This window comes from Abrus precatorius, unplaced genomic scaffold (assembly GCF_003935025.1).
Source record: "Abrus precatorius isolate BTA unplaced genomic scaffold, Abrus_2018 Scaffold11, whole genome shotgun sequence".
NCBI lineage: Eukaryota > Viridiplantae > Streptophyta > Magnoliopsida > Fabales > Fabaceae > Abrus > Abrus precatorius.
The window spans coordinates 28,897,189-28,921,653 of NW_020874303.1; the positions used below are offsets into that span (position 1 = coordinate 28,897,189).

The 24,465-nt window shown below is 34.3% G+C and overlaps 3 protein-coding genes across 5 annotated transcripts; 1 reads left to right on the plus strand and 2 right to left on the minus strand.

Moving 5' to 3' along the window:
• Window positions 1-579: 579 nt before the first annotated feature.
• LOC113856505 (beta-galactosidase 1-like) lies at window positions 580-7,327 on the minus strand. The gene is made up of 19 exons (XM_027488338.1): window positions 6,807-7,327; window positions 6,561-6,656; window positions 6,338-6,450; window positions 6,189-6,255; window positions 5,980-6,072; window positions 5,686-5,829; window positions 5,384-5,472; window positions 5,168-5,273; window positions 4,987-5,074; window positions 4,426-4,544; window positions 4,168-4,332; window positions 3,732-3,910; window positions 3,473-3,582; window positions 3,010-3,119; window positions 2,722-2,832; window positions 2,531-2,641; window positions 1,733-1,938; window positions 1,306-1,642; window positions 580-1,136 (listed from the first exon to the last, which is right to left on the minus strand). The coding sequence occupies exons 1-19, from the start codon at window positions 6,975-6,977 to the stop codon at window positions 1,026-1,028; spliced, it is 2,526 nt and encodes an 841-aa protein (XP_027344139.1). The 5' UTR covers window positions 6,978-7,327; the 3' UTR covers window positions 580-1,025.
• Window positions 7,328-14,037: 6,710 nt separating this feature from the next.
• LOC113854534 (mini-ribonuclease 3) lies at window positions 14,038-18,707 on the minus strand. Its single transcript, XM_027485562.1, has 7 exons — window positions 18,464-18,707; window positions 18,240-18,370; window positions 17,963-18,052; window positions 17,079-17,131; window positions 16,377-16,479; window positions 15,868-15,972; window positions 14,038-15,741 (listed from the first exon to the last, which is right to left on the minus strand). The coding sequence occupies exons 1-7, from the start codon at window positions 18,690-18,692 to the stop codon at window positions 15,718-15,720; spliced, it is 735 nt and encodes a 244-aa protein (XP_027341363.1). The 5' UTR covers window positions 18,693-18,707; the 3' UTR covers window positions 14,038-15,717.
• Window positions 18,708-18,844: 137 nt separating this feature from the next.
• LOC113854096 (DEAD-box ATP-dependent RNA helicase 20) lies at window positions 18,845-23,781 on the plus strand. 3 transcript variants are annotated; one of them, XR_003502734.1, is made up of 11 exons: window positions 18,856-18,975; window positions 19,074-19,336; window positions 19,445-19,624; window positions 19,744-19,917; window positions 20,023-20,177; window positions 20,431-20,674; window positions 21,068-21,160; window positions 21,341-21,426; window positions 21,527-21,753; window positions 22,882-23,115; window positions 23,516-23,780. XR_003502734.1 is itself a non-coding variant. In XM_027484951.1 (10 exons), the coding sequence occupies exons 1-10, from the start codon at window positions 18,920-18,922 to the stop codon at window positions 23,566-23,568; spliced, it is 1,509 nt and encodes a 502-aa protein (XP_027340752.1). In that variant the 5' UTR covers window positions 18,845-18,919; the 3' UTR covers window positions 23,569-23,758. The 3 variants fall into 3 exon arrangements, 1 of the variants encoding a protein (XP_027340752.1); XM_027484951.1 differs by lacking the exon at window positions 20,431-20,674 and having other exon boundaries at window positions 18,845-18,975; window positions 19,744-19,905; window positions 23,516-23,758; XR_003502733.1 differs by having other exon boundaries at window positions 18,849-18,975; window positions 20,431-21,160; window positions 23,516-23,781.
• Window positions 23,782-24,465: the final 684 nt, after the last annotated feature.

The following is a 24,465-nucleotide window of genomic DNA, read 5'->3' on the forward strand; positions in this document are numbered from 1 at the left end:
ATTCTAAACAAGATTTATCTTTTACTGATCTAGATTAACACTTCAAATTATAAATTAAGCTAAAATGTTAATCTATGTGGAAGATGTTTTGCCATGTATATAAAGAAATAAAATCAATTTTGGATCTTGAAATACTTAACTTGACCTATAATATATCTTAAGAAATTATTTTTATTATTGAGATTATTTTCCCCTCGTTAAAGATAAGGATCATTTTATGGCAGTGAGTATACGTGTCAACACAGAGAAAACAGAATCATCCAACACGACAATATTCCAAACTTCTCCTTTCAAAAATGCTATCTCATCTTCTCCCGCTCAGTAAATTAAAGATAAGCTTACGTGTAGAATATGATAAAATATGTAATGTATTTAATCATGTTTTGAATCTTTCAAATAATATTATTCTATTTATTCTACATCTTTTTGTTCACCATTTTATGCCACTTCATTTTAGTCCTTACCCAAAAAAGGTTGTAGCAAGGATCTATATGGGCTAATGAAGCCCAAACTATAAGAATTCAACAAGGATTATGCAGAAACCAAAACATATAATGAGGAAACAAAAAAATTTGATTGAATTTAATGTGCCTGTGCCTGATCTCATTACCTTGGGAAGTTTCTTACAAGTTAAAAGAAACTAAATCACTATCAATGCAGCTTACAAGGGAAAAATAATACTACAGGAAGCAAGATACTTCCAACTAAATCTTAAAAATACTTGCACATGGACTCAATCAGTATCGTCTCATCGTGCACGATGCAAATCTTCACCTTTCGCCTTCGTATTATAACAAGCACAACACATTTATATACACGTATCCACAATCATCTCAGCAATCTCTAACAGGCTTCCAACCAGAGTGTGTTGTGTTTTCTGCAACTTCACCTTGGTGAAAGCCAAATTACTAATGCTTGTTGGTGATTTAGAATTGTAGACTTTGGTTGATCCAAAAGCCTTGTATTGAATTGTGGGAAAAAATCAATCTAGAGTTTAATCCTTTTATTTTACGAGGTTGAAATGATCAGGTACATATGGCCTCCACTGAGAGTTTCTTCATGACATTTGGACATGGATCTCCTCCAAAATTGTCAGGTGACACTGTTACTGTGCACCAATTCTGTCCAACACAATTCTGCAACAACAAATTCATCATTGAATAATGAACCAAGTAATAGCAACCGTGAACTAATAAACTATAAAAAATTCATATTTTAATTAAACATTGTATTTTGCATTAGCTCTTTATCCACCACCAGAAAGAAACCATCCCGAAAGACACAAGAGAACAGAAGAGAAAATACCCTTTCAAATGCATCATATGACTTGTGAGCATGACAGCTTCCTTCATGGAAGTTTCCACACGACCCTACTGGAGTACCAAAGCTAGCAAACTTGATTGATGAGATTTTCTGTCCAGGGCCACATGACAAATGAACTTTTGGTCTCACAGGTTTGCTAGATTTTCCAGAAGCTTGCATCTGATAGCTTATAAGATTTGGCTGCCACTCATAAATATCAGCGCATACACTATCTATATCCCTTCTAACCAAAAAGATTCCGTTGGGATCTCCACCTAGTTCTTCAAACACAACCAATAAATTTCCAGTTGGCTTCAGCCATGAATGAGGAACATGGTACCTGAAATTACCAGCAGCCAGTAATAAGTTTGTCAATACTATCTCATCAACTTTACACAATTTCAGGGCAAGCTATATATTTCTCACTAACCATCTTTGAGAAGCTTCACCACAGTTACTTCTGCATTTATTCTCATTGTAAGTTCCAGCATAGTCACAGTAATCACATGTACCAGTTGCTTTATAAGCAGGCCAGTAGCGCCCAAGATTCTGTCCATTTAACCACACTTGACCTTTGCCCATGCTGTTCATGTCTAAAGCAAACGGTGCAGTCCCGGCTGGAGCGTCAAAAGTTGTCTGTAAACAATATTAAAGGTATTGTTCAAGGTCCAGCCTCTCAGCAAGTGCGTTGAAATTTCGGGGTTTAGATATAAGAGAAAATAGAATCTGAACAAACTGAAACTGATATTGACTTGATTTGATGCAAAAGACAAAGCACTAGAACTTATTTATAAGGTACTCCAAAATATCCTTATGATAAAATATAATAATGATGTTATGCATTATTTTTTAGAATATAGATATCTAGATATTTTAATAAAGTGCAACCCAAAAGACCCTCCTCTTGGTTATTCTAGTTATTTAGTAACCATTTTCAGTATACAACTACCCATTAATTTCTTCAAGTTCATCTTTGTGAAATACCAAAAGTTAGATTTAGGAAGTATGTGGTTGATCCCATATTCAATGGAAAGTAGAAAAAATTGGTTAAGAAAAGAAAATATCTATTTCTTCAACCATAATTTCTAGTTACTAGAATTATATATAGCAATAGTAATAAAAGGAAAATATCTTAAGAACAGGTGGATATATATAAAAATAGAGCAGAGCCTACATTGGTTTAACTTTAGATTTTAGAAAGGTTACAGAGGTTTCGTGATATACTCACTCTGTACCAAGTCAATGGCTGCATTCGAGAAACTAAAGATCCCTGAATCCACTCGACTGGGGAACTTCCACTGAGAGAATGAAGGCTCAAAGCTTCACCTTCAAGACCAACCTAAATGAAGCATGCAACTAAATGAATTTCAAGTGAAGTCAAACAACAAAAAGAGGTGTGGTGAATGTTTGATGAAGAACCTTGTAAGACCATTTCTGCCATGACAAGTCCCTTCTCCCCTCATTGAGACCATTTAATGCAATTGGGCCAAGAACACCAGCATTCCATGTTTCAAAATGAGGACCAACATTCTGCATGTCAGCAACAGGCAACAAGTAATAAGTCATATGATCACAACCAACAAAGTTCATGATTATGAAAAATCAGCTATGCCCAGTGGCATTTGACAATATCTTTTACTTTTTTCTTTTTTTTTTGGGGGGGGGGGTGTGGGGGGTGAGCGAAAGAGAGAGAGAGAGAAAACAAACTGGGAGTCCAACTGCAACACTTAGAAGAGAGATCTTGTTAACACCAGCTCTGAGCTTCACACTCTCGCTAAATGTTAGTTTAGGGAATTCTAAGCTTCCATATACAGTTCCTGATCAAAAAGAGATAATAGGTTCAATGCATTAATAATAAAGTTACTGAAAAATTATTATCTTCCAAAGTAAAATAGTTTATTTACACAGTTTTAAAAACGAAAGGTCAAGCAAGCATTCATGACAACTAGATCCATGCTGTCTCACATCAGGCATAGGGTAAATTACTTGATGAAGCCTAGATGCATTGATTTTGCATGCAGTGTTTCAATTTATTGAACCCTCAAAAGCATAAGCATACAACAACTATACAAGTTGAAGAATTGGAATAATTTCAGGAACCCAAAGACTATTGTTAGTGACTGAATTAAGTGATACAGATTTTTTTAGACCAGCACATTATGCTCCTCACCTGATAGCTGACCATTCACAAAAACATGCAAAGCATGCCCAGCAGATAGAACTGTTAGGACAGGATCCTTTCCATTTCTCAAAAATCCTTCATTGGGATCAATCACAACACTAGCAAAAAAGACGCAGCCAAGTATAAATCAGTAAGTCATAGTAAAGAGGAAATGAATAATATGATTTATCAATTGTGTTCTAGCCAAAGAATGTAAGAGACAAGAGGGGACAGGAGGAAGCAGAATGCAGAGTTGTATGTCACTCACTCTGTGGAGTACCACAGGTAGTCAGATAAATCCCTTGTTGTATTTAACTGTTCCAGCAGGCCAGTCATGGTGAAAGAACTATCCTCAGTAGAGGTTGTTTGTTCATTGAATGCCTGCCAAGAGAGCCCGCCATGAATAGGAACACGAGTCATCTTCATCTGGGCACTCTGGGAACCAATCTGTACAAAGATTTAGGAATTTTTACTTTGGCTGAAATCTGCCACTTGAAAAATTTCATTCTTTTCCTTTCATATATATGTATACTTTCATGAAAAAAAAAGTCAATCATGAAGACAAAACTATAACTGCATACAGAAAGTAATTAAATCCACTTTATCACATATACTTGGTTGAGCTCTTCTGTAATCAAATCTCCATTACAAATTATAACTAACCCAACTAATCATCTGAAATAAAAATGTTTAATTTTTCTCACCCTTGCAGTGTTATAAACTGTGTTCTTGCAGTCAGGAAGAATACTTATAGACCAAGGAGGCAAGTTGTAATGCATGCTTCCAAATGCCACTGTTGCATAAGATTTTGGGTTATAGTTTGCAAGGAATGCAGCACACGCTCCTGCTTTTGATTTAAAAACATGAGCCTGAACAATAATGATGAAAAATAGAAAATCAGTCTGGTTATATAGCAGTTTAGATAAGATTGATAATTCTCACATAATTGATTTGAGTTATACCTCTTGATAACTTCCAATCTTTGTTACAGTAGGATCTCCTGATACTAAGGCTGGTTCAGAGAGTTTTATTGCTCTGTGTAAATCCTTCAGATGACCCCACTTTGGTTGTCTGGGCAATCCTGCACAGAGGAACAAACAAAAAATAAGCATATATGTATATCAAATATGTGAAAATCTTCACATATAGTACAAATGAATGGAACATTTCTAAGGCAAGGACCCACCAAAGATTTGGAACAAACACAACTGCCAATTACATGAAATAGATTTTCGTTGCCACGCATTAACAAGCAACCCAGAGAAATGTACCAGCCATATTCATTATTCACAGGACTCGCAGTATATAAAAAGATTTTGATTTTCAGTTAACATTAAAGGAACAGCAGCAATGTCTAATACATGTTATGCCTCACAATATTAAAGAACAATGGATATTTTTTCGTAGATTATATTATATTTTGAGATTTTTTCCCTGTGGGTCCTACATAAAAAGCACAAAAAATATACCATAATATCAGTACTTATTGATCATACAAGGTATTTGGAAACATTTGCGCTTACCGTATTCATCAATAGGCGCATCATAATCATAGCTTGTAGCAATAAAGGGCCCACCAGCAGTTCGACCAAAATTTGTTCCCCCATGATACTGAAAGGAACAAAATAAAGGGACTCGGTTGAATATTTAAAAAGGGTGAACAAATGAAACACACACATTAAAATCAATAAAAAATGAAGTTACCATGTAATAATTTACAAATGACCCCCCTTTCTGTATAAACCTTGCAACTGAAAATGCCAAGTCCTCAGCAGGTCGATGAGGAACAGGACCTCCAAACTCAGTAAACCTGCAAGCATAAAAGAGGAAGAGAGACAATAAATAATCATGCAATATCTCCAACCTTTATGTTTCTTATTCTCATGGAAACCTAAAAAATAAGAAACAGGGCATCAATACCAGCCAGTCCAAGCTTCTGTCCACATCTTTGGCTTGTAAGCCTTATTTGGAGAGAAGTAATCACAATAGAAGCCATTGCAAGTGTTAATCTGTAAGTTAAAAATTTTACATTTGAAGTTAGAAGTATACTTGGAGGCATAAAAGGACTGCATCAAGAACAGGATAATTAAGGTTTCAAATATGACCCTGTCTAGTATTCCCATTTTCCACCCAAGAAAACAAGCTATGGAAATAGAGAAACATGTCTATATATATACACTATAAAATGTTTTCTTAAAAAGATATACTTCAGCTGAACTTACAACAGGATCAGGAGCATCATCTTGCTTGCACATAACCCATGGAACACCCGTACCAAGTCCTATAGCCATATCTGCTGCCCAATTAGTGTATGCTTTACCGGGAGCACCAATTTCATACTCCATAGGTCCATATTCATTTTCAATCTGTACAAAAACACCAGTAGTAAAAGTAATAATCTTAGTACACCTCTCCACTCTAGTCAAGCAATGAAAAGCTAATCACTAAATAAAATATCCAACAAAATTAAAGCAAGTGAGAGGATTAACTAGAATTTCAACAGAACAATTTCCTACCTGGGATAGAATTATTGGACCTCCCTGAGACTCATATAACCTCTCTGCTTTCATCATATCGACAATCTTCTTGGTAAATTTTTGCATTTGAAACTTCATCATGGCAATGTAAAAATCAAAAGCAGTTAGAAGGTACTCACACCACTGAAAGATGAAAAGACAGAGAATATTTAACAATTCATAAGATACAGAGATGACTAGAATCCAACCTTAAATGGGCCATTGTCTGTTCTGAAGCTGATTCCTGGAATGTACTTCAACCAAACCGGGAAACCGCTGAAAAATCAATCAAGAAAAGCTGTTAAGATATTTCTAGTTTGACAAATGCCAAAATTTTTGCAATGAACGGTTTCAGTACCCAAAGTTCCACTCAGCACAGACATAAGGACCAATCCTGAGATGAACATATAGGCCTGCTTGCTGCACCAACTTTATGAACTTCACCAGATCATAGTTCCCCTCAAAATAATACTACAGTAATAAAAAAAAAACATTGGTTATTTCTCTCTACTCATTCAAAGCCATGCACTGGTCAAACAGAGCAAGCAAAACAAGAAGCCACAGTTTTCATTACTACTTACTTTATCAGGTGAAGGTTCGTGGCCATTCCAGAAAACATAAGTCTGAATCACATCCAAACCTCCATCCTTGGCCTTCTGAATAAGATCTGGCCACATCTGAAAAACAAACAACCAAAGTAACCCCACAACTTAGAAATGCAAATCGTCTAAAAACAGAAAAGGAAGAAACTTTAAGACACCCATTTGATAAAAACAATAAAAGATGAGGACGAAGAGATGACCCTGAAGCACATTTGAGAGCAATACCTCGGGGGTGCTTCTTGGGTAATGAATGGATCCAGAAATGAGGATCCTTCTCTGGCCATTAATGGTGATAGCCTTTGAATCATAGGACACTGAGGCTGTGACAGAACAAGTCAGAGAACAAGCCACAAGCAGTAGCACATTCCACATTATGAGCTTGAAGCCCATGACCATGAATGAACAGTGGAACACTGAAACCTTCTCCCTCAGCTTTGGTAAAGCTTCAAAACCTAAAGAGGGAAGTAACAAGGAAATGGCTTTGGCTTTTGTTCCCTCCTTTCTCTCTCTCTCTCTCTCTCTCACTCTTGTTTTGTCTACGAGCTCTCTTTCACTTACTATTATTCCTTTCTTTTCTTTTTGCAGAATGATGATGAAAGGGTATAATAATATACACAAAAAGAAATAAAAAAAATAAAAAGAGTAGGAGTAGCCGACTAGGAGCTTCAAAGAGGCAGTGTTTTATACTATTTTCTAAGCATTTTTTGGTCTGAGAAATTAAACTAAAAACACTTTAATTTGAAGATGGTTTAGTACGAAATGGAGGTCCTGCTTTTAAAGGGTGAGGAGTGAGGAGTGAGGAGTGAGGAGTGAACTGTTTGGCCCTTGAAAGAAAGTGGGACCCTCTTTCAGTGAATTTTGGGACCCACATACCCTTGTCCTTACGCACACCTGACGCGGAACTTGCCTCAAACCAATCCAATCCAATCATTTTCATTTTTTTTCTTTCCTTTTCTCTCAACTCTTTAATAGTTATTAAAATTTATTAGTAGTCATTTGTTAAAGAAATGGAAAATTAAGGTAAAGGCGCGTTTGGGTTGGGGGTGGCCGAAGAGCAAGTTCCCTAAAAACGAGCTTTTAGTTACCATTTTTGAGCGACAGAGAGAAAGATTCTCCGTCCAATCCCAATGTGGTCGGTTCGTATGTCATGGGCTGTATGTTTTTGTGTTTTACATTAGATTTGTTGATACCTTCATTTCCACGCGCCACATTCCCTTATGTGTCGCACGCTGCTTTAACTTCAGAGTTTCCACTTTCTACTTACATGCTTTTTCTATATAATAAATAGTACTTACTAACATTTTATTTTATTTTATTATTGTCTTTGTTCATTTTTATATCTCAACTTAAGAGAGTAGTAATATAAATTAAGAAATAAAATTTATGTCTTTAAACAAATATTTTTATACTTGTGAACATTTGCTGTAGAAGTACCAAAAGCATGTTTCTCTGTTTATATGCTCGGAAATATCGCCACAGATATAATTGAATATATGTTGTTTAATTAATATCCTTAAACTATCACGAGCATTTATCTCATAAAAAATATGAAAAAACAATTGCTATTTGTGTACTATAAGCATAATCTGATTGCATTTCTGTTACACCTTCCAAATCCACAAGGAAAGCAAAAATAAAATAGAAATTATGCATGCATGATGATGACTGTCATCACCCACCTCGACTCTCTTAATTTCAATGCGTGTCAACAGCTTGCAGGGGGTAAAATTATTGATCCATGTATTCACACTTGGTTTGTTCCACTAACTGGGTGGTGGGTTTTCCTTTTTCTTTTTCAAAGATGCATAAAACAAGTAATAGTTGTTGTTAATTGTTATCATCTCTTTGTATCAACCACATCTAACATAAAGTGATGTCGTTTTAGACACTTTTGATAAACTGAATTGATGTAACATAAACTAAACATCTAATCTATACAATAATTACGTTGAGAAAAAATGCTAAAAATTGGTGTTTGTTTGATGTTAAAGAAACTCAAGATTTTATAATGGTGTAAGAGGAGTTTGGTTTTTGCTTCTGTTGGAAGGTATTATAAACTATTGGAGATTAAATCCGAAATTCGAATCTTTGCAACCACCAAAATACATTAATTTGTGTTGGAAATATCCCGAGCAGATTCAAAATCTACATGTTGTGGAAGGCAGTGATCAATCACTCCTATTTAAGCAAATGTATTATTAAGATTGAAGATAGAGATAGTTTATTAATCAAAATCAATTTTCAGGACACTGGTTAATGAGCATTTTGTTAGAATAACCCTTTTAAAAGTCTAATCAAGAGCAGGCTAGGACACTGCCTTTGTAATGAAGGCAATTAGACACGTCAACTTGAAGCATTAGCTTTTTCTTTTATGTCATAAGTTTAAAAATTGTTGAAATTTTGTAAGTATTGTTTATTAAGGAACCTCAATCTATTTAGCACATTTATCTCTCTTTCTATTGTTTTGTTTATGCATATACTTCTTTTTGAAGTTTAAATAAGTATTTAGTCCAAATTTTATAATTTAAATTTAGTCTCTATAGAATATTTTGTTGGAATATAATTTTTATTTTTTCACACATCATTATTTTTAGTTAAATTACATTAATTAGAAAGACTAAAAATAATAGGTTATGAAAAATAATAGTTTGTGAAAAGGAAAAAACTTTTAAATTATATAACTTTTTAAAAATAAACACTTAATTGAATCTTATTTTATTAAATACTTTGTTAATCTCGGATATGTTTTGTTTGGTTAGAAGATAAATGTTATGGCACAGAAGTCTCAAGAGGAAAGATGGCATGGTGACTTACTATTAGCATCTACTTATCTACATAGTTGATGATAGCTGTATTCTAGTTAGCTTCTAAAACAAACATGGACCCAAACCTCACCATTTGCTCCAACTTTTTATGACCATCAATACCATTTTGTTGACTATATAATACAAAGCCAGCTCATGTCTTTCATTTCAACCAATATCAGTAATGGCTCAACATATATTGTTAGGAGTTATAAATTTTTATAATAATATTTTTATTTCCTTTTATTATATAATCTATTAGTTAGAGAATTAATACAATATTTTCATTTTTTATTTTTAACCAAAGATACTGTTACCAATTCTTTATATATAAAGAATTTTTCTGTATGGTTATTATTCATCACAAAAACTCCATTAATGAGCTTAATTAAAATAAGCATCTCTGTGCTGTACCCACTTGCCTGTGCCCTAATTATTGGACAGCACGTGATGTGCACGTGATCCACAGAGAGGAATCGGGTACATACATGGGCTACGGCGTGTAACGATAAACAAACTATCAATAAATGTTACAATGATTGCGCAGAATGAAAATTGGGATGCTTATTAATCTCAAAAGTTGCAGAAAATAAACTATGGTTTATCGCATTAGTAAGAAACCAAGAATGCTCTTTGTTTTACATATAGATTTTAATTATGAACTGATAATTAAATAAAGATTTTCTCATAATTTAGTGTTCCATTTTTTTTTTAATGTTGTGGGAATATAACAATAGATTTAATATGAAGAGACCTGATATTTACATGGCAAAATAAATAAATGAATCTATATACCGTTTTCTCCATATTCTGAACAAAGTGTGTGTTTAATTTTGTATATCAAAAAGTCTAATGCACACTCTTAAAAAATCATATTAACAAAAATTCAAACATACTATATGTTATATAAGAGTTTAATTATGAAATTTACAATCAGTTTTAATGGAAAATAGAGACCCCAATGTAAGATTTGATGATAAAAAGGAAACCAAAGATAAAACATGAGAACTGCAGAGGCTAAAGAAAGAACGATATGAAAAGGACAATGTAATCTTTTTCTGGACCCTATATTATATCATGTCTTTTTCCTGAACATTTATACCTGGTTTTTATATTTGACTTTCTACATTTTGCACCCTTTTCAGGCCTTTGATACATTTAATTATCATCTTTTTGCATTGTATGAATATTTATTAATTCATACAAAGATGAAATATAAATCTAAAAATTACACACATTATATGAAATTAATTAAATTGAAATCTATAAATATTTGTTTTTAAAAATTACTAGTAATTAAAATGTAAAAAATTATTTTAGTATTTTAAAACTATAAAAAAATCATTTCAAAATTAAAACATTATTTTGATGAATACTTGTAAACATCTCACTACATTTAGTATTGATTAAAAAATAACATTTATTAAAATGATTAATAATGTTTAAAATATTTTTAATTAAATAAATACAAAACTTTTACTTATTTGATACAAAAGCCCATGCTCTCTCTCTCTCTCTCTCTCTCTCTCTTTATATATATATAACTACACCTATAGTTTCAAAATTTTTAAGAGTAACATCATTTTATTTTATTATTTAACAAAAACAACCCTTTCCTTTTAATATAATTTTTTTCTTTCTGGTCTTAGCATTTACACATATTTTTGGCTATGTTTAAGCAGTCAACAATAAAAATTGCAGTTGCCATCAGATGGTCCCCCCAATGGGCCCTTACGTTATAGCCCATTGTTTATTTTGGTTGGACTTAATACAATTTTCAATTTTCCAAATTCTGTTCCATCCTATAAGGCCTCTCTTACTTGATAAAAGTTGGACCTAAAAATTCGAATTTTTGTTAAAAAAAAAAAAAGGGAGACAGAATTTCTTTAATAATTTAAAATACGAAACTTAAATTGAACAATCGACCGCCATTTGTTTTCTGAATAGAATTGTATTTCATAATGGCTCGAAATAGTCATTATTTTTGCTTTCCTTTCTGTTTAAGAAGATTTGATGTTTTTTCTTCAAAACTGAAAAAAAATAAAATTTGAGAGTGAATAATTCAAAAGTTTTTTTTTACAAGTAGAATAAATAATCCCCCCCCCCCTCCCCATGTTTCCATTTTCCCTTTATTGCAATGAATTCATAAGAGGAAAATAGTTTAGTATTCAACAATATAATATTTCCCTTTTTTCAGCTCAGTTTAATAAATGTGAGAATGTTTCTTACCTTAAAAAGACAAAGGGAATGAGAGAACATGGCTGTACTTATCTGAAATATAAAATGAAAGAAGAGTGGGAGTCACAATAAAAGTGTGAAAAAAAAATGAGGGCCACACAAGGATGAGATTGACACACAAGCACAGCATAGATATCATCCATAATAACAGTGTCGTATAAGTTTTTGGCAAATCCAAATAGTTTGAGATAGAAAAAGGTGTGGAAGCCATGCACAACCCACAATCATAGGAAGCTATCTCAAAAAGGATGAGTTTGCTACATACCCTTTGTTGTGGCTTAGCCATTGTAGCTCTCCACTGTCACCATCCTTAGTCATTGGATTTGATAATATGACCCAATATTTAATCCTATACAACAGTGGCCACTAGAATGTGTGGGTCAAAAAATAAAGTGCTAATGCATGGGATATTTGAAGGGTAATCAATAACAATTGTTCCTTGTTTTTCATTCAGGGCTTGTGTGCAAATTTTACCAATCAATAAAATAGCACATGTGAGTGATTTTACAAACATTCCTTCTTCTTTTTTTCCCTTAACTTTTTTCTTTCTATTATATGTTGTTCAACCTTGTTTATTACTGATGAGAAAATCATGTTTTATTGTACTTCGAAAGTACAAACTATATTAAAGTTAATTAGAAGGGTATTTAAATCTTCAGTTATGTAAGTATTTGTTGTTGAGCTTTATCATCATCAAACATATAAGTTATTAAGCACTTAGTAATCTGGGAGATTGAGCTCCACACGGCAATCAGATGATCATAAACTGTAAGCATGATGGTGTTTGCCATGTTATTTTATAGAATCATCAAAGAAGCATGGCATCATTGATGGCTGCTCCCGTAAGTAATTCAACAGCAAGAGTGTTTAAGGGGATTTCTTTTAGTTGAAAAGTGTCTATCATGTCTTTCTCTTCGCCTTTATGTTTTCTTTAAAATTTGAGCATGCATGTACTTTGTTTTTCAAAATATAAAATAAACTAAGATAGAGCTAGCTTCGAAATTTGTCATTATTCATTTGATCGAAATTCAAAGCAAACGCAATCACTTTTTTGGTTTTTTTTTTTTTTTTGAAAGTATTGGGTGTAGTTGTGATAAGTTTTCTTAATGCTAAAATAATTTAGAGAACTACTTTCTGTTGTCTAATATGAATGAATGTTAATGTTTACTTAGTGATAATTAGTTGGTATTTAATTACAGCCAAAAAATATCATTAGAATCATCAAATTTGGCTGGGTTATAACGAGCATCGAGGGTCTGTATCTCTTAATGTAAGAGAATTATTGAGTGGTTTGAAATTACCACGTCCATAGTTTTGGCTAAACACTTTATGGCATATGGCAAAATTTTATTATTATTTTTCTTCTTAATTAAAAAACATGGCCATGTATCACATGGCAATTGATGGGAACTATGGACACTTGGTGGTCCTAGACTGCCGGATAATTTTCCCTAACATGATGCCTCACCGATCTCTCATTTTTCTCTTTTTTCCGAGGTAGACACTTACATCTATATAATTGATAATTTTGTACCCCAAATTCTAATGATCATACCACTGTTCTATTGCAATTAATTAAGATTCACATGTGCAATGTACTCTGCTTATATGACATTTGAACTCATCTTATTGTTCTCATTATGTTTATCTTGGTGTCATCACCTGTACTATACCTAAAATATTTATTGTTTGTGAAAGAAAAAGATGTGCAAACTATGGTGAACTTGGCCTACTCATCCTCATCATTGAAAGTAGTTTCCCCATAAATACTCTATCTGTAGTCTGAGAACATCATGTACTAGTAAAAATCTACAAACCTCTTTTGGTCATGCTTGTCTGGGACCAAAATATCTGAATGAGGTTAGACCCAGTTGGCATAGTACTTGTTGTGTTTTAGGTTCAACCACCATTGCCTTCGAATAATCTGTTCTTTAAAGTTTTGAAGTTTCTGGGCCAAATGAATTGTTTACGGATAGCTCAAGTTGACTTGTTCTCTCCCTATGACTCTATGTTTTGCTTTGTTGCTAGGTAGTTGATATGGGACCAACATCCCATGCTATAACAAGGTACATTTTTTTGTTAAATGTCATTTGTCATACTCATGAGACGATGGGCCAAGTGTTCAATTAACCACACAAATTGTGCAATGTGCATAGGGATAATATTGCCTCCAAAAGAGTGTGGGCTATAGGGTATTTGTTGAAATTATATGTTCCTTTAATCGGGAAAGAGAGGCCAACCATATCACTTCTTCCTCTTGGTCTCAAATGAAACAATCCCACGATTCAAATTTTATGATAGGGTAGAATAACATGCATTTTTTATGTGATAACGATACTGTACAGTTATCGGTTCAACTTCTCTTGGTACAAAATGCATTAATTGTTTTAAGCCAATATATAATTTAAATAAACATAACCTCACCAAGATGGATATTAAATTGAAAGGATGAGGATGACACTAAGTCTTATCTACATTTGTAAAGAATGAGTTCCAACTCCCATCACTATCTTTACGTGATACCCTTCATTTGTAGCACGAGGTTAGCAGTTTCTAGTACCCAATAATGTAGGATGAAAGCAAATCCGAGGAACACACACCCCAGAAAAAATTATATTGTCTTTTTTAGTGTTTTTACTGAAATATTAGTTCTTATTTCAATATGAAATTTGTTATTAAGAGGATTAGTTGGTTAAATTTTAGGCAAAGGACTTTAAAAGGGAACAAACAGGGTTATCTCTGTCTGTGATGGGAATGCCACGTATTGAACAATGAAGATGGCCCTATTAATGGAAGCATATCCGAAAAGTCTTGGCTGGTTGGTCGTCCCACCCTACTTCATCCAAATGAGCAGTCATGTATGTACATACAATTTGGAATCATAACCTTCTGGTCATCCTCTGATAATATGAGTCATTATCTAGTTATCTTATCCGTAATCTATATCTATCACACATTCCCTTAATTCAAGAAATCAAAAGCATTGACATAAAAAAAGGAAAGAAATCAAATGCATTATAGACACAGAGGGATTGTTTGCTATATGGTGTTAAACTGCATAGGACTAGGTACACTTAAATCAATTTATAAATATAGTTTGGAGGGAAAGAATTAGATATTGTTGTTATGCTTGTATTAAAATTCTTACAATTCAATCGTAGATGATAAATCAAAGTACTTATTATTCACATTCACATGAGGTAATTTACATTCTCTCTCTTGGAATATGATGTATTTTAATAAATTTTTTTAAAATCTACTTCATTTTCTATATTTAGTTAAATACAATTTAAATTCTGACTTTTAAAAATCTGTGACATAAAATCCTATACTAGAAAGTGTGCAAAGAGGCCTTTTTATTACTCAAACCTCTAACTTCTCTTAACACAAATACTCTCAAATTTCTAATCTTTCTTCTCTCTGCAGTGATCATCAGATAGTATATGATCTGTGGAGCGCTTTCACGAATTGTTTTAAGAGCCTTTTCCATATCAATCGCATGTTCTGAATTTCAACTTCAAGCACTAGTGGAATCAGAAGGGCATCTTGTGCGTTAAAAAAAAAAGTTTCTTGTTTCCTGGCACACCAGCTAACTTGCTTACTCATCACATCTGTTAGTAACATGCGCTAAACGCCACTTACAAATTACGAGACATGTAATTGGATCGAAATTTTAACTAAATAATTATTCTACAGTAATGTTACAAATAGATATCTTAGTCTTTGTGTCCTTGGTATTCAACTAACTAAATTCCCACATGAACCAACTCAACCAAATTCGTATAAAATTGCAAACCCTAACACAAATCTACCACATATAACCAAAAGTTCCCAGCATTATTCTCTTCTTTTGACTGACCCCACTTAACAAGATAAATTGCAAACAAACTATGGTACCAAAATCTTTGCACAACATCCTCAAAGGGTTCCGATTAGCATGGAGAATGTGGTACTGATACAGCTTCTCCCACCAAAGTAAAAGAGGAGGTCAATTTACTGGGATATTCGCTATGCAGAAAAATACAATGGATCAGAACAAAATAGTCAAAAGTTGTTTTGCTTGCCCCAGTGGAAGATTGCCTGAAGATCATCTTTTATCCATTGTTTAATTCACCTGTCTAGAAGTGAAAAGAAATGGCAATTAGCACCTAGTGAACCAAGAATAGAACACCAACATGGATGCGGACTGAGAATAAATAAATAATAATACGCTGGAGTGCTGAACAGGATAACGTAAAACTTACAATTGCTTCCTCCACATTCAAAGGCATTGAAGAGTCAACTGAGAATCCCAACTCTAACATTAGTTTTTCCAAGCGATTCACATTTGTCAAATACAGATACCCAACCTATTTCAATGTCCGTGTCAGATAAGAGGCTAAAAACAAGTTTCAAATTATAGAAAATAATTTGTTTCTGATTATTCTGATCAAATTCTCTGATTGTCCAAAACTGTTGTATCGTCAACAAACCGTAAGGACCCATTAGTAAGCATTTTTTCATTTAAGTACCAAATGTATAGTGTTTTTTTTAATGGATTAAAACAAAACGTGGTACCTAATGTAGGGACAATTTTTTAATTATTTATGTTTGAGTTTTAACAATAATAAGCAAATTACTATGTTTTAGACTTGCAGTTGGCATGGCCATTTCAGATCGGGCAAGTATACAAAGGAAACTCCCAAGAATTAGATAACTATTTTGGCCATGATTTTTATTAACAGAAAAGAACTTAAAGTTTGAAGGCACTGACTAATGTTTCTAGTGAAGATGCTCTGCTATACACAGCTGCACCAGCACGTTTCTTTGTCTTGGTTTTGCTAGAACCAATATTCTTTCCCCATCGAAGAACGTCCCTGCGTAAAAGATCATTAAAGCCATAAGCCAAAACAGAAATCATAATAGATCTTCTATGATCTCCCAACTCCTATAAGGCTAGGAGTGTATTATCCCATATTGAACCAGTACTGTATTAGCATGATCATCAATAAGTCCCTTTGTTTTTTTTTTTTTTAAACAATGTTTATTATCTACTGGCTTCATCCAATCATCATCATTTACCAAGCATGAGACACAAAATCAATCTGGGAATGGATAGGATATAGGGATATAGAAGCACTGGGTTAAAAATCAAGATGTAGAGCAATAGTCATCTCTAAGCATAGACCTTTAAAATAGTGAACAGACTAAAGATCAATATGTATATAAGATTAAAGTTCATTTATTTGGAACATTTCCGAGAACCAAAATTACTATTGGAGACCAGGATGCATTCAAAATATAGACTTGAATTAGAGAAAGCATTATAGACATATAACAGGATCTTGTATTTCAGAATCTTCCCAACAAGACTTCATAGAATATTATACTAAAAGAGAAATTAGGTGTGAGCACATGCGTTGAGAACTTGAGAGAGAGAGGGAGGGGTGAGGCCCTGAAAGTAACATATTCTAACCTCTCTTGATCTGATAAGAAGTCAGTGTCAAGAAGTTTCTGCAGTAATGCATCCTGGAATGCAGAAAACATGAACAATTTATTATATGCTATAATTCAATTACAAAAAATATTTTATATTAGTCAGTAACAATCAATGTAAAAACACTAGCAATGCATAGCTAGAATAAGTAATTCAAACAATGAAGAAAAACTCACAAAATTTGGCCTACAGGAAAAGCTTCTGTAGATTGTGAGCTAGAGTTAAGAGGAAAAAAAGCTAAGCACATGATTTTATTATTAAAATTCAATCTGAAATATGCTTAGTGAATTCCTTTTGTTCCCTCCCCGGATTAAATCATTTTCCATTTAAACAAAGCTCATTATTGTGGTCCATGATTTACGTCTGGTGATGAAAACATTTAAAGCCCAATCATGAGAAACAAATTCTGTCAAACACACTATGGAAGAAATCTTATATGCATGTAAAGCTATATGAATGGATTTGGACAAAGAACACATAAATAGTACCAAAGTTGAGAAAAACATAGATGGTGTTCAAGACACAGAGACTTAAAATTAGGTGATAAGTGACAACTGAGTCTAACATGACTACCCGAAAGCAGCAAAGGGTCTCTCTCCCCACCACCACTATCATTATATTATTATGAAATTAAATAATTAATTGCCAATGCAATAATCAGAATCATCTTTTGGCGTTGAAATATCAAAGAGAATGAAAAAACCCTTCATCTGTAAAGGACAAGTATATAGATTAGATAGAAAAGATGAAAGGCAGCATTTATGCCCATCAAAATGCAACTATACAAGATCTAGCATGTGATCTAACTTCATTGCATACATAGTACACGAAGATAAAATAAAGCAGCAAGGAAGAAATCATACTTGAGCCTCACAACGCACAACTGCCATAACACGATCATTGTATTCATCGATACTAAGGGGAGGAAATAAAAAGTGCCTACGAGCATATAGCTGCATATTTTAAGAATGAAAAAAAATAAAAAACAGAATGAGAATAAGATATCTAGAAGCTTAAAAAATCACAAGAATGCTTAGAATTACGGAATACAAATTACGCAACAAACTATGCCTGTTCAATTGACGTAGTTAATGAAAAGTTATTTATCTCATAAAAGAAAGTAATGAAAAAGAAACAAACCTCATATATGCAATCGCCAATGTATGCCAAAGTAGCAGCGTTAAAAACAGATCGAGGCTTCACGACCTTGGGTGGAGTTGGCAACCATCTCTCAAGCCCCAAGTAGGTTTCATCATGCTCTTCTACGTGCGCTGTAAGAATAATATATTATAATACAATAAAACAAGCAAGCGAGAAATTCGAAGGTAACTGAAAATATAAAGGAAGAAGAAGGAAGCGAAAACCTAGAGTGGGAAGAGGGGTGGCGCGCTTGAGAAGATCAGAAATGTATTGCTCTTTTCGCGTAATTGGTGCAGTCGAAGTGGGAGTGGGAATGGGAACGGGAACGTTGTTCTTCTTAAGCTTTCTAGGAGCATTAGGGTTATAAGGGAGTCTCTGTTGTGTGTCCCATGAACCTCTCACTTCCAATTTCAGAGAAGAAGATGAAGCGGATAACACACCCTGCAATTGCATTCTGTTTGGCCAGAGTGATAGAAGTGGCAGTGCCAAAGATATTTCTGTATTTCAAATGGGCTTTTACCGCTGTTGCTCTTGGGCTTGGGCTCTCACGTTTATTTGTCGGCCCAAAAACTTGTTTACAACGTGTCTTAGAAGGGCGGTGCTGCTCTGCTTCGACATACTCGCGCTAGTAGGGCGTGCTGCTCTGCTCCACTTCCGCTCTCTGCCTCCGCCACGTAAGCATGAGCCGTTACGACAGCCGCTCCGGCGACCCTGCTTCCTACCGCGACCGAAGAAGGTAACTCCCTCTTCCAATTTCCAATCCTCTCTTTTTGGGTTCTTTTCTCTGCACGAATATCACTGTTCCCTGTTGCTGAAACGCTTCGTTTGTGTCAGTGATTCGGGGCTAGGTGCATCTTCAGCTACAGGCTACGGTGGTTCAAGCAGAAGGGAGTACGACGACGGCGGGTCAGGGTCGCCCCGGAAACTTAATTTGGATGGGTTGCCTCATTTCGAGAAAAACTTCTACAACGAAGCAATCGCCGTTAGGGAAATGACGGAGGCCGAAGTTAACGAGTATCGTCAACGGCGTGATATCACCGTCGAAGGCCGAGATGTTCCGAAACCTGTTAAAAGCTTTCACGATGTCGGTTTTCCGGGTACTTACGTATATGATTCTCGTGCTATAATTAGTTTTTTGGTTGTTACAAGGATGCTGTGTTTTTTAACGTTGTTACTGATTTTGCGACGTTGATTGATTTAACCAGAATATGTAATGCAAGAAATTAAGAAAGCTGGGTTTGTTGAACCTACACCGATTCAGTCCCAGGGTTGGCCTATGGCTCTGAAGGGACGTGATCTTATAGGAATTGCGGAAACGGGATCAGGGAAGACGCTTGCGTACTTGTTGCCTGCAATTGTGCACGTTAATGCCCAGCCAATTTTAGGTGAGCTCATGAGGAAGTTAAACAATGTGACTGGGATGTTATGTTTAAGGTGGTGCCTTTGTTTGCCTTTGACACCTTTTGTTTTGATTGTCTTTTAATTCGTTTGCTGTGTTTTTCAGATCCTGGGGATGGACCTATTGTGTTAGTTTTGGCTCCGACACGTGAACTTGCTGTCCAGATACAACAAGAGGCTACTAAATTTGGTGCCTCATCTAGGATTAAGAGTACGTGCATATATGGTGGGGTTCCAAAGGGGCCTCAGGTGCGTGATCTCCAGAAAGGTATGTGGTGAAGTAAGTATTAAGTGACTGGCCTTTTTGTTGTAATAACTTCAGGTTAGCTTTATATTTTGTAATGACTTTGAATTTGATGTTGTCTTTGGTAACTTTTGGGGTCAGGTGTTGAAATTGTAATTGCCACTCCGGGAAGGTTGATTGATATGCTTGAGTCAAATCATACTAACTTGCGGAGGGTTACCTACCTGGTATTGGATGAAGCTGATAGGATGTTGGACATGGGGTTTGATCCTCAGATACGGAAGATTGTCTCTCAGGTGACTTTATTATCTAGCATCTGATTAATATTTTAAAATTGTAAATATTAAGAAATGGTAGATGGTCATGGTAGTGTTGGTTTGCATATTCAAATTCCTTTCCTTGATACTTCATCGGCATGTTTGTAATCTTGCAATTCTATGTTAAGTTTCGTTTGGGAATGCTGTATCTATTTCATGAAAGGGAGAGAGAGATAGGTATGATGTGTGTTCTCTATCGCCGCTAATTTTATTCCTATTTCTGAACATGTAGATACCTGGAACAGAATTCATGGGGTGATTTGTTTGCTTTCCTTTCCCAGTGGCCCAAATTTCCAAGGCTTGCAATCATGGAAGTAAACTGTTTTTATTATTATCATCTGGGTGGATAAAAGAATTTTATTTGGTAGAAAGGTCACTACTAAGGAAGGATAAGATATCCTCTGAGAAAAGCAAACAACAATACACTGAACTGAAGAGCATTGAATGACATCAATGCAAGATAGAATGCAACTCCTGTAAGATTTCAGTTAAAGCCCACCCTTTCAAAGCAACCGTTGGATAATAACCATAGAAAAGGCTAAGAAATTATATTATATCCCATCGAACTGAAATGATCTGAAATTTTGGTTTGAGAAGCTCAGGATTGAGGACAAACACAATGCACCAAATAGTGGCTTCCAGAGAGGAGTGCATAATGTATTGAATCATGAGACATTACTCTAAATCACTTCTTACTAGATAGGACACCTTATGATATGAATAAGCTCATCATGGAAATTGATGGCATTCAATCTGAGTTGGATTAGCAAACACAGATTGCTGAAGCTGCAGATTAAATTAGTTTATTCTCTTGGTTATCTGATGATTGTTTGATTTTTTTTTCTTTTTTTTTTCCTTCCTTTATGTAGATTCGTCCAGACCGTCAAACTTTGTACTGGAGTGCCACCTGGCCAAAGGAGGTTGAACAATTGGCAAGGCAGTTCCTTTATAACCCATACAAAGTAAGATATTTTCTTGTCGGGGCATCTTGAGTTGTTTTTTAATACCATTTCTCTGTTTGTGGTCACTTAGATTTATATTTTTGTAAGGAAGGAGTTTGTTTGTTCATGAATGGTGTTGTTTGTGAGAATTTAATGTACATATTGATTATTTCATTAACAATTTCTGTAACCATTATGCAGGTAATTATAGGTTCTCCAGATTTAAAAGCTAACCATGCTATACGGCAATATGTTGACATTATTCCTGAAAGGCAAAAATATGATAAGTAGGATATGATAATATGCTATATTATTTTCACTCGCAGTCCTAACTTTAACCCCTTATCAGATAGAAGAACCACCTAATCTAGTCAACTTATTTGTCAGATTGGTGAAGTTGCTGGAGGATATCATGGATGGCAGCCGAATACTGATATTCATGGATACTAAGAAAGGATGTGATCAGATTACTAGGCAGCTCCGCATGGATGGTTGGCCTGCACTTTCAATTCATGGAGATAAAAGTCAAGCAGAAAGAGATTGGGTGCTCTCAGAGTTTAAATCTGGAAAGAGCCCTATTATGACTGCAACAGATGTGGCAGCTCGTGGTTTAGGTACAGAAGTTTTTGCATAGTTGTTTAAATGACATTCTTATTCAGTATAAGAAATTGAAATAGTGCTCTAACTCTAGTTTTGGAAATATACAATACTTTTGTTGAAGAGGATTTATCTGAATTAATTTAATGTTAAGACTAGGTTCCTTCCACCATATATTTTAAATACTTTTTAACTTCCTAATTTTTTTAATGCACTTTTGAGCCATTTTTTATGGCTAGATTTTGCATTTATTTACTCTTTCCTATGCAACTAATGCGAGAAACTTATTTGTTGTTTGGACCAAGCAATCTTAGTTATCCTTGCCATTATAATTTTTATTTTTGCAGCCATGAGCCCCAGTTCATATTGGCAATTTCCTCTGTGATGATGGATAATCTCTGCTTGAATTGTTTGCCATCGAAAGTTGTAATTGCCTTATGCTGCGGGTCAATCTCATATCATGTATAAGCCATTCTTACTTTATGTGGTGGCTTGAATAGTAAATGGTTGTTTCTGTTACTGATGACTTCAAGTTCTATTTTTTATTGGTTAAAACCATTGGGTTCAATTCTTTGTGCACATCAATGTAACCTTCGTATCCAAAAAGAGCCCAAGGCTATGTAATTAAAGCTAGGTTAAATTATTCTCTTAAGTCCTTATAGTTTCACTAAATTTATAAATAAGTCTTTATAGTTTAAAAAATTGGTGGAGTTCCTATGATTTTAAATAAGTCCTTACTCATGAACAGACTCCAACAACTTTTTGTTAAATTACAGTGACATATTAAAAACATAGATAAACTATGGATTTATTTGACAGACAGCACAATCAAATAAGTGTTTATACTTAATCTGAGCTTTCAAATAGGTTCATTACTTAATATGGTTTAGCAAAAGTTAAAGGTAATTAGCATTTAAGGACTAATATTTATGGGGCATAAAGACAAACAATGAGAACCTATTTAAAAGTTCAACAAATTTTATGTGGACTTGTTGTGGAATAATTTAACCAAAAAACTATTTGCATTAGGTTTCTTTTGCTCCTGGTTGAATTGGACACTTTTGTTTAAGAAAATGTTGTTTTTAACTTACACTGATCGCTGTCCATTTGTATCTTGATCCTTTCTGTTATTTGGTTGCTGATAGATGTGAAGGATGTGAAGTATGTGATAAATTATGACTTTCCGGGATCACTTGAGGATTATGTTCATCGCATTGGTCGAACTGGGAGAGCTGGTGCAAAAGGAACTGCATATACATTCTTCACAGCTGCCAATGCCAGATTTGCAAAGGAACTTATATCCATACTTGAGGAAGCTGGACAGAGAGTGAGTCCTGAATTGGCAGCAATGGGGCGTGGTGCACCTCCTCCACCTTCAGGTTAGTTGTTTAACTGGACTCGCATATAACTTGGCTACTATATACCCATACATATATTGGTTCCCTGCCTCTGCCCTCAATTTTTGGTTGAGGGTATACTGTATACCTTAATTATGTTTGGATGACATGGATTCAAAGGGAGTTATTTTATTTGGTTTCTTGGCCTGTCTTTTTTTAGTAAAATTATATTTTACCACTCACTCAATGGCAGCTTCTAATGGGAGTTATGCGGAATGATTTGGTAAGTGAAAGTTTGTGATCTAATGCTCAGTTTGAGAGTGCTGGGGCGGGAGGCTTTTTTCAAATTTATAACATTTAGCATTTACAGAATTCATGCTTTATTTGCTATGCACATTTGATTTATGAAAATCTCGTTTATATTCCTTCCATTATCAATCAGGAGGCTTCCGAGACCGTGGAAGGGGTTATGGCAGCGGTCGCCCATGGAGCTGATTGATGGAACTACCTTTAAATTAGCTTTTTGTAAGAATAGTGGTAGGAATTCGGTTTTCTTCTTTGTTAGAATCTTTTTCCATATTTATTTGGTTGAAATGTTCATGTAAGATGGAGGACCCTTGTATGTACAATCAAACAGTTGTTCATACTCTATTCATTCTGCAAAAGGCGAGGATGCACGTGATTTAACTATATCGTCGTATTGTTTTTCATATTTATGGCTCGCGGATCGTGTATAAAGAAAAGTAGGAATATAAAAAACACAACACTGTAATTGACGTAATTCTTTGACTTGAAGAAAATTAAATAAAACGAGAAAGTGGTTCAACTAAGTTTTTGTATTGGGGACAAAAAACATGAAAATATTTCTATTACTACATTTTTAACTACTTGAACTAACAAATATTTTGAAGACTTGATTGTAACAATTAAAATTTTAAAAGATTAAATTTAAATAAAAGTAGAATCTCATTAGAGAAATAAAGGAATAGAGAACATTTGAACCAAGAATATTTAAGATAGCATTACCCCGTTAATTTCTAACAATTCTTTGTTTTTCAATTATTAGAATTAACACGCAGTTCAGCGTCCTAGTTCCTCGAATTTCAAGTACTGTACATATGTATCCTATTCTTTTTGAAGTATAGAACGAGATGAAAATCTAGATCTATTGTTGCAATGGCATTACAAGATGAATGTCGAATTAGGACACTTGAATCAAGGTTAAGTAATTTAAATTAAGATATAAAAGCTAGCTGATGAATTAAGGTTAGCGTCAGAAAACATATGTAGGTAAATCAAGAAACGGGCCAATATGAAATTGATGTTAAAAGAAGAAAAAAATGGAATTAGCGACAATAATCAAAGGTTTATAAAGCTTAATCAAATTAAGTT

Excerpts from the sequence above, each read along its gene's own strand:
- LOC113854096 (XM_027484951.1), top strand. The coding sequence starts at position 18,920 with ATGAGCCGTTACGACAGCCGCTCCGGCGACCCTGCTTCCTACCGCGAC. Across the intron at positions 19,337-19,444 it reads TCACGATGTCGGTTTTCCGG|AATATGTAATGCAAGAAATT; the intron begins GTACTTACGTAT and ends TGATTTAACCAG. Across the intron at positions 21,161-21,340 it reads TCCTTTATAACCCATACAAA|GTAATTATAGGTTCTCCAGA; the intron begins GTAAGATATTTT and ends ACCATTATGCAG.
- LOC113854534 (XM_027485562.1), bottom strand. The coding sequence starts at position 18,692 with ATGCAATTGCAGGGTGTGTTATCCGCTTCATCTTCTTCTCTGAAATTG. Across the intron at positions 18,053-18,239 it reads TTGGCGATTGCATATATGAG|CTATATGCTCGTAGGCACTT; the intron begins GTTTGTTTCTTT and ends TAAAATATGCAG. Across the intron at positions 15,973-16,376 it reads CATCTTCACTAGAAACATTA|GTTGGGTATCTGTATTTGAC; the intron begins GTCAGTGCCTTC and ends ACATTGAAATAG.
- LOC113856505 (XM_027488338.1), bottom strand. The coding sequence starts at position 6,977 with ATGGTCATGGGCTTCAAGCTCATAATGTGGAATGTGCTACTGCTTGTG. Across the intron at positions 6,657-6,806 it reads ACCCAAGAAGCACCCCCGAG|ATGTGGCCAGATCTTATTCA; the intron begins GTATTGCTCTCA and ends TTTGTTTTTCAG. Across the intron at positions 6,073-6,188 it reads CAGACAATGGCCCATTTAAG|TTTCAAATGCAAAAATTTAC; the intron begins GTTGGATTCTAG and ends GCCATGATGAAG.